At 37.2% G+C, this 10,273-nt stretch overlaps 1 protein-coding gene across 1 annotated transcript; it reads right to left on the bottom strand.

Annotated features, from left to right (window-relative positions):
- Nucleotides 1–968: 968 nt before the first annotated feature.
- LOC138168753 (olfactory receptor 11H6-like) lies at nt 969–1,976 on the bottom strand. The gene has a single exon (XM_069097612.1). The coding sequence runs from the start codon at nt 1,974–1,976 to the stop codon at nt 969–971; it is 1,008 nt and encodes a 335-aa protein (XP_068953713.1).
- Nucleotides 1,977–10,273: the final 8,297 nt, after the last annotated feature.

Genomic DNA, 10,273 nt, shown 5'->3' with positions numbered 1-10,273 from the left:
TTCCTTCCTTCCTTCCTTCCTTCCTTCCTTCCTTCCTTCCTTCCTTCTTTCCTTTCTTCTCTTCTTCCTTCCTTCTTCCTTCCTTCATTTTTTCCTTCCTTTCTTTTAACAGTTACACCATGTGATACACCATGGCATAGTGGATAGAAAGTCACCTTTTACATTTAATTTTTACTTGATTCTTTATCAATTACATATAAACAAAATTTTTAACATTATTTTAAAGTTTGAGTTTCGTATTCTATGTGTTTGTCTCTCCCCCCTTGTTGAGAAAGCAACCAATTTGATATAGATTATAGATGTGTAATCCTGCAAAACATTTCCATATTAGCCATATCTTAAAATGAAATGCAGACCAAACTCCCCAAGAACAACAAATGTAGTAAAAAAAAAAACCCCTATGTTTTAATCTGCTTTCAGATTCCATCAGTTCTTTCCCTGGAGATAAATAGCATTTTAAATTTCAAATATTTTGGAATAATCTTGGGCCATTGTATTGCTGGGAATAGCTAAATCATTCACAGTTGGCCATTCTACAATATTGCCATTAATTATACATTATTCTCCTCATTCTGCCCATTTCAGTTTGCATCAGTTCATGTAAGCCTTTCCAGTTGTTCCTGAAGGATTGTGATCATCATTTCTTATAACACAATAGTATTCCATTCTAATCAAATATCACAACTTGTTCAACCATTCCCCAACCGATGAGCGTCCCCTCAACTTCCAATTCTTTATTGCATGAAAAAGAGCTGGCATAACTATTTTTGTCCATATATGTCCTTTTCATTTTTAAAAATCGCTATTGGGACTTTATGGAACTGTGAGATAAAAAAATCACACAGCATAAAAGGCATGGGTGGGTTGCAATCTGCAGTGGAAGAGGAGTTATGAAATCTCAGCTCCTTCAAAGCACTGAAGCAGAGTCAGAGAGCAATATCATAGTCATCTTACCTTTCAAATAATTCTCATGAACTTCGACTAACGTTCCATCCTCCTAGGACTTTTCTCAGGGCATTTTTCATATCCTTGTTGCGTAGACTGTAGATTAGGGGATTTAAGAAGGGAGTTACTACTGAGTACATCAGTGTGACTACCTTCTGCATTTCAGCTGGATTTCCAGATGTTGGGCTTACATACATCACCATGAGAGTGCCATAGAATAAAGATATGACCACCAGATGGGATCCACATGTGGAGAAGGCTTTATGCCGGCCAGCAGCAGAGGGAGCACGCAACACGGCTCTGAGGACCAGGGTGTAGGATCCAAGGATGGGTAATAAGGATCCAAAGACAATGATGGAGTTGAGAGTGTAGCAGGTGAGTTTAATAACAGGAGCAGGGACACAGATGAGTTCAAGTAATGGACCTTGGTCACAGACAAAGTGATCAATGATGTTAGGGCCACAGAAGGGCTGCTGAGATACAAGAACAATAGGAACAGGGTAATAAAGGAATCCACCCACCCAACAGGCAGATATCAGAGTGGTACAAAACCATCCTGTCATGATGGTGGGATAGTGTAGTGGTTGGCAAATGGCTAGGTACCGATCATATGCCATGACTGATAGGAAGAAACACTCAGTATTCCCCAGGGAGAAAAAAAAATAGAACTGGAGGAAGCATCCAGAGAAGGAGATGGTTTTGGTCTCAGATAGAAAGTTGGTCAACATGTTGGGAACAGTAGAAGAAATATACCATATTTCAAGGAAAGCAAAGTTCCCCAAGAGGATGTACATGGGTGTGTGGAGCTGCTTGTCCCATTTCACTGCACAGACAATGGCTCCATTCCCCAACAAAGTCAGGATGTATACCACTAAGATCAAGGAGAAGAGGAGATTCTGCATTTCCCTGTCACCAGAAAACCCCAGTAGGACAAACTCAGTCACACTGTATTTGATTGACCTGTTAGGCTCCAAAACTGTGGAAAAGAGAAGACAAAAATGGCCCAAACTATGTTGTTTCCAAGTAAGCATATTAAGAGGAAATTAGATGTCCGGTCCTTGGCTGCTATTGTACATACGTTAATAGAGGGAATAGCATCAGAATTAAACAGGTTTCTGCTTAATCTGAAGGGAGGAGGGTGTTACAGACTAATTCCTGAAAAGTACCAGTTGTGCTTGGATTCTGGGGGAACACATCTAATACTCACACTCTTGTCAGTCTTTCCAAAAGTGTAGGTGCACCAGTGGAACACATTTATTGTACACAAAGAAGGACATACACACAGGAACCTAAGACCCCAGAGTCTACATAATCATAGATTTGTAGCCAGAAGGCACCTTTGGTGCCATCTAATGCACTGATCTTATTTTTCCACCAAGTAAACTGAGGCACAGTGGTTTAAGTGACTTGTACAAGACTAGATTGCTAGAAAATAGCATAGCCAGTATTCAAACCCTAATCTTCTGACCCCAAATCTTGCCGTCCTTCAATATTAATAATGCCTTAAGAATCTTCACTCTCTATTTTGCGTGGAAATAATTTTTATTTACATATTGATAGGGACTAGTCTCAGTAACACTATTCATTTTATTACTGCTTCTGCGCCTTAAATATTCTGGCTGATTGAAGCTTCAGTGCAGAAGGAAATAGTTGTGCCCTCATATAGTGAAACAGTTCTTCCTACTCACTTTCTGTTTGGGAGGACTTGCTACCGTGCCTAGTGTTCTGTGCTAGAATTAGTTTGAAAGAAAGATTGTTTCATTCTGTATGACCCTGTTTCTAAATGTGCTCAATTTCTTCTTAGTTGGAAGCAAGTCAGATATTAAAGTTGAAATCACAGTGACTTTTGTTTTTTTCTGATATTTGTAGCCAGTGTTACTTACATTAAAATTCAGTATAATCCTTCTGTTAGCACCATCTTTGAATGTGAAGCACATAAATATTATGCTTATATGACATTTTAGATGAGCTAGGTGAATCATATACATAATATTTTGTTAAAAGTAGAGATAACCATACTGTAACTATTGTTTTAGACATCATAACTAGTGTCATATCTTTTCATTTTTTTTGATAAGACTAATTCAATCCTATTTTGTTCTTTGTCCCTCATTTTCGAACAGGATCAAAGACATGATGGGATTACATTTTGACTTGATTGTGAATTGGATTTAAGTGAGACAGAGTTGTGCAAAGTCATGAGCCTCACTCTCTCTTCCAGGGTTTTGGAAGTCCAGTGGCAGGAAAAAAGTCAAGATGAACACTCATGGCCCATGATGCAATGAATGACCTTGGTGTCTTTGTTATCTGACAAACCTCTAAGTGCTCTACAATGCCTGCTTCAGCCTCCTTCATGGCCACTGGAATAAATTGTTCTCATTCCATCCATTATGCTAGAGAAAGTCATCACTTTTGGGAGTAGACATCCCTTTAACTGACAGATGTTTAAAGTCTGTCAGTTACCCTCAACCTGGTTTAGCTCATCTATGGGGATGGTTTACTGGGGTGTGTTCTCTGTATATGCTAGTTCCTTGGAGCTGTAGGTGAGAGTTGGATGAAGGTGGACCCCCTGGAGAAGGCTTGGCAAGCCCTCACATCAGAGTTGCTCATCCTCCCTGAGTACCACATACATTCCCACTCCTGTTTTACTTGAAAAATGAAACAAGAGAAAGAAGATTTTTTTGATGAACCCAAATAAGTAGGTCGCATTTTTCTGTGCCATAATCATGAACACTCCAGTGTCTACATGAATATACCCCTAATTCATTTACCAAACATTTATTAAGCACTTCCAGTATGTAAGGCACTCTAGTATTGAGGAAGACATATAGATTAGCAAAGACTTGGTCCCTGCCTCCATGAAGGTTAGAAAAATAGAAATGACCAGATCTGTAAGGGTGAGCAGTATAATACAATAACATCAGAAATGGTTTTCATTAAATAACACAAAGAAATAAATGAGAACCCCATGGAACCAAGTACATGGTGACAATAAACATGCAAAATGACAGGTGTAGGCTAATGAATATATCACAGAATCACAAATTTGAGAGTTGGAAGAGATCTCAGTATTCATCTTGTATAACCTATTCTATCATTGTTATTGTTTGTCATTTCTTTTCGAAGATGGCCATGACATCGACATTAAAAGTCTTTCCAGTATAACCTACCTAGCAAGTGATCAGCCAGACTCTCTTTGAAGACCTCCAGGGAGTGGGAAAGAGAAATAGTTTGAATCTTCAAGCAAATGGTTGCTAAGTTATTTCAGATAATTTATATATTGCAGTTAATTTATTCCATTGTTGTCATGAAAGTAAGTTTAGTTGTTTTTGGTATTTAACATTGTTTAAAACAAAGTAATAAAACATATCTTCTAATCTAACATTAAATCTAGAGCAGAATACTAGATTGTTTTGGATAACATGCTCACTTACCAAAATTGATCCTTTTGTCCTCCATGAAGTCTTTAGAGAGGAAGGGTTGTACTATTCTGTACTTGTTCCAATCTGGAGTAATCATAGAAGGATACTATTTTGGAGAGAAGAGTATATTGAAATCATGTTAAATATTAGACTTTTTTAATGAAAAGAGTTAATGACTCATTTGACATGATTTTCATCACAGTGGAAAAAATTTCCTATAGATTTATTTTAAATTTATGTAACTTATAGAGGAGATACTATATAAAGATATTATGTTCAGTGGATCTCTTCTGTGGGTAAGATTAGTGGAAAATTCCTCCAGACTCTCCAGATGAACCTGCTTGCCACTGCAAAAGTGGAGATAAGAGCAATAAGGAATTGAGATAGTAATTGAATGTTAGTGGAGTGTGTGTGTGTGTGTGTGTGTGTTTGTGTAGTATCTGAGGAAGACAATTACTGGGCTAATAGATCATTTCCAGGTGGGGAAAGAAACCTTTCCTAGAACTTTTTTTTAGCATAACAGTATACACAAAATATGTTGATGTACCTTGCCTCTTCTCCTAGTGAAGGGTTTTTGTGATTTCCTGTCCCCTTCCCCACCACAATAAGAGCCCTATGCAGTGTAAACATGGTTATTACTTGCTATAATCACAGTATTATTATCCATGGAACCAGGAAGAGAAATTAAACCTTCTTGTCTAGAAACTGGAGCTTCTGAGTTTGAGCATCTTGTCCTCTGACCTGGTCAATATGATAGAATACAAAAAATAGAGCTGGAAATGACCTTAGATAACTAAAAAAATGAAACATTGACAATCTCAGCCCTAAAACTTAACCCTATGTGAATTTTATAAGCAAGCAAATTTTATTACATCTGTCAGACTTATGGTGAAGGTACAAATAAGGAGAGGGGAGAAGAAAGAATGAGCCTAGGAAATTAATCTTCTGGATTCTAGTAGCTGGCTCCACAGTATTTGATAGGAATAATTGAAAGGCTCCAACTTTCCCTGTCTTCTTAGTGGGAATAGTTAAGTATTTAGAGAGATATGCATGTTTTTCAGACCCTTGAGAGAAAGGCTTGTTTTATCTCTTGGGTCAGTGGATTGCTTCTGTGGGTACAATTAGTGGAAATTTCCTCCAGCCTCTCCAAATGAACCTGCTTGCCACTGCAAAAATGGAGATAAGAGCAATAAGGAATTGAGATGGTAAGAATGCTCCTGAAGAGACATTGATGAAGATTATCCTCTTTAAATTATTTTTTGATGAAATTTCTATAAGAGAAACATATGTGCTCCCATACTCACCCCATGAACCACTTGTTGAGCCCATGGAGGTCGATTTTTGAGATTCAATTCATAACATTCAGACATTATCACCTAGCTGCTAGGAATGTCTCTCTTCTTCTGTACTCATACATACTAATAGCAGATTCAATTTCCCCTAGTCCTCCTTTGGTATCTCCATTCTTAGACAGAGGAGATCCCCAGGATTTCTTTGGTTTTCTCTAGAAGTACAAAGAGTGAAGAACTTTAACAAAGAATAGACATCCTCATTTTACAACAGTTGCACATAGAAAAAACAGTCATAATGCAGGCTTTGATGCAAAACATCTGTTAGCTATAGTGTCATCAGTAATTATCAGCTAGGATTTAAATGGTGCTTTAAAGCTTCCAATGCACATTACCACGTTATCTCATTTTATCCTCAGAAAAACCAAAGGAGGTAGGTGTTATTATTTACAATAATAGCAGGCCATACTGCTAAGGGTCCAAAGCTACATTTGACCTCTGGGAATTTCCAAGTCTAAAAGTCTATCTGCTGTACTACCAACTTGCTGGCTCACCTGGGTGAAATGATCATAGGATCATAGATTTAGAATTGAAATGGACCTCAAAGGCCATCCAGTCAAACTCCCTTCTTTTACTGATGAGGAGCTTGGGCCCAGGGAAGTTTGGTGACTTGTAGTAATGACATACATGTGGTAAATGACAGAGCCAGGGTTTTGGCAAGAAGGGAATGAGTTACAAGGAGCTCCTCCTCAGGCATCATAATCTGAAAATGGTTTGGTGGATGGAAGGGAAAGGGGGTGCATAGAATATTAAAAAAATTATTTTATTTGACTTTTTTCATACCTGATAATTCTTGGAATCTGTTCTCTTGTAGTGTTTTGACCTACGTGTATCAGATCAAATTTATATTTCATATCAGCAATTATCATTCATTCCCATGTTCCTAAGATCCACAGTTCCCCAATTTCCATTACTTCATGCCATACTCTTGCATTTCACAGTATTTTGACTACCTTTACCTCTGGGATCTTACTAATGAAGCACCAGGGTCAGAGTAAATATGTAGGAAATCTCAGGAGTTGTTTCTTCTGTTTGAGGATAATTTTTCACTGAGGACATGTTCTCTCTATTCAGGGAAATGAATATGTGATCTTCATTTGTGGAATCTACCTGCTTCCCCTTCCTTCATTATAATAGCCTGACTTTTCATAACTGCTATCGTTCAGTGACATTTTTGATTTGAATTTTCCCCCAAAATATAATGGATGTCAGCCACATAGTTGATTTCATTCCATTTGAACTTTGGTGAGCAATTGTCCTTCCCAATTAGCAGTGGCATAATAGAGTACTTGACCAGGTTCCAGGGAGATTATTTTTGAATTCTGCTGCTATGTCTTGTTATATGACTATGGGAAATTCCCTAAAATCGATCTGTAAGAACTTTTTAATCTTTTACCATGTGCTGAGCATAATGGAGAACAAGGTAATGGGAGTCCATTCTCAGAGAATACATGGGCAGTGTGCTATACTTAATGCCAAACAATGTAGTGGGGTTTGGTGAACCTACCTCTGGAACTGCAAGATAATGTGTAATGGAAAGTCACTGTTTTCCAATTTTTGGACAGTTGGTAAGGACTGAACTATATATATATATATATATATATACATATACATATATAGTCTTCCATTTTTGATCATGTGACTTTGATTATTAATTTTATTATTGTTCTAAGAGCTAGAGATGGAAATTGATGGGTATGGTCAGCAGCATTATTTTAGGTTGCTTGGAGAGCAGCAGGCAGTTTGGTCGACCTGGGCTGAGGTAGTTATAGAGTACTCTCATGAATCAGGAGCAAGCAAAGTCCTAGGTCAGGAACTATGTGTCTGGCAAGATAAAATGGCATGAAGGTAGCTAGAAAATAGATGTAGTCCCTGGTCTCTCCAAGAAAAGGAGGGAGATACATTTCCTCATCAATTCTCCAGGTCTGAGATCCAATGATGTTGTTAATTACAGTGTTCATTTTTCTTCCAATGCCTTTTAGTTTCCATTATTGGAGTAATTGTTTTGTATCTTACTAACACCTTACAAAAGGCACTCATTAAATATGTAGCATGGATAAATTATTAAAATTCGTGGTTTGATATGGATAAGAATTGCAAAGAATCAGGGCAGCTAGGTGGCACAGAGAATAGAGCACTGGCCCTGGAGTCAGGAAGACCTGAGTTTCAATCTGTTCTCAGAAACTTAACACTTACTAGCCATGTGACCTTGGGCAAATTGCTTTACCCCAATTGACCTTCATTTCCCCCTCAAAAAAAAAAACAAAAAAAGAAAGAAAAAGCAAAAAATGAAAGTACCTGATTGGGTTACAATATCTATCACTGGAGGGAGTTAGGGGTCCCCTTATTCTGATTACCGATCTCTTGGAGTAGAATGTCATTTCTTGGTTCCCAAAACAGATAAGGGGTATCTTTTATCTTCTGCTATCCCAAGAGAGATAACAAGATAGATCTAAAGTGAAGATTTTGGACCAGGAAGTAGAAGATCCAATGCACGGGGTAGACTGCCAGTTGCTTACATTCAGTGAATACAAGAGTAAGAATAAAAAAAAAAAAACAGATCAACTGTTAAGAAAGAGAGATGCAGGATACAAGAATGCAAAGATGCAAAGTGTAAGGACAAAAATCTCCAGTGCCAGATGGACAGAATAGAACCACTAGAATTGAAGAGTCTCACATCTGGTATACCCTTTCTTTTCACTTCTGCCTCTTGGAAGTCATAATTTCCTTTCAGACACAGTTCAGGTGCCACCTTGTATACCAAAGCCTTCCTTATCCCTGAGGGTGCTAATGTTCTCTCCCTTTTGAAATTATCTCATGCTCTTTTATTTATAACCTGTATTTATCAGTTTGTCTTTGTCCCTCCACATGAACACAAGCTGAATGAAACCAAAGAGAATTAATTTTTTTTTCTTGGTACGCAAATAAAGGACCTTTAATATCTTTTTTCTGGGATTGAATTGAATGGGAATTTATTCAGATAACTAATAAAAATGTTGAACAGAAGATGGAGAGAGATAAATCCTTGGTATACTCCACTAGAGTCTTCTTTCCAAGTTCTTTTTGAGACTTTATGACTGTACTCTGTTGCTGATTATTCAATCTTTCTAAACCCACCTAATTGAAAACATATCATATAATTTTGTCCTGAAGGGTATGATGAAAGAGAATATCTTTTTTTCAGAGTTTCCTTGGATTTTATTGGTGAGAATCGCTGTATTTCAAAACTAATCATCTTACACTATTGCTGTTACCTTCTAGGCAGTACACTTCACTTTGCATTAGTTCATGTAAATCTTTCCAGTTTTTTTTTCTGAGAACATCCTCCTCATAATTTCTTTTTTAAAAAATTTATTTATTTTTAGTTCTCAACATTCATATCCATAAGATTTTGAGATTCAAACTTTCTAGCAGGGCAAGATGGACCTTTATACCCCAGTGCTTGTACATTTTATTTCCCAGTTGCATGTCAAAAACACATTTTTAAAACATTTGTTTTTTAAAACTTTGAATTCCAGATTTTTTTTCACTTCCTCCATCCTCACTCACCCCCACTGGGAAGACAAGCAATTCAATATAGGTTGTACGTTAACCAAATCATTTCCATAGTTGTTATATTGTGAAAGACCAACTATATTTCCCTTCATCCTATCCCACCCCCCACTTATTCCATTTCCTCCTTTGACCCTATCCCTTTTCAAAAATGTTTGCTGCTAACTACTCTCTCCCCCAATCTGTCCTTCCTTCTATCATCCCCATTCCTATCCCCTACCCCCCTATTTTCCTGTAGGGTAAGATACCCAATTTAGCGTGAGAGTAAGATACCCAATTTATTCCTTCCTTAAGCCAAATTCAATGAGAATAAGGTTGTTCCATTACCTTTCACCTTACTGTTCTTCCCCTCCATTATAACAGTTTTCTCTTCTCTCTTTTATATGAGATAATTTACGCTAATCTATCTTCTCCTTCCTCCTCCCAATAAATTCCTCTCTCACCTCTTAATTTTATTTTTTAGATATCATCTCTTCATATTCAACTCATTCTGTGCCCTCTATCTATACATGAACATACCTATGCCCACATCCACATATATATTTATATACACATACACCCTCCTATACATACATACATGTATGTATACATATACATATATTCCCTTTAGCTATACTCATACTGAGAATAGCCTTATGTGTTACAATGATTGTTTTTCCATGTAGGAATGTAGATAGTTCAACTTTAGTAAGTTCCTTAGGAGGTTTCTTTTTCCTGTTTACCTTCTCATGCTTCTTTTGCTTCTTGTATTTGAAAGTTAAATTTTCTGTTCAGCCCTGTTTTTTTCATCAAGAATACTTGAAAATCCTCTATTTCATTGAATGATGATATTTTTTCCCCTGTAGAGTATTATACTCAGTTTTGCTGGGTAGGTAATTCTTGGTTTTAGTCCTAGCTCCTTTGACCTCCAGAATATCATATTCCAAGCCTTTTGATCCCTTACCGTAGAAGCTGCTAGGTCTTGTGTTATCCTGATTGTGTTTCCACAATGCTCAAATTGTTTCT

This window comes from Petaurus breviceps, unplaced genomic scaffold, assembly GCF_028583685.1.
Source record: "Petaurus breviceps papuanus isolate PSGF00001 unplaced genomic scaffold, PetGlider_PUasm1.0 37, whole genome shotgun sequence".
Taxonomy (NCBI): domain Eukaryota; kingdom Metazoa; phylum Chordata; class Mammalia; order Diprotodontia; family Petauridae; genus Petaurus; species Petaurus breviceps.
This window is presented reverse-complemented; position numbering and strand designations above follow the sequence as displayed.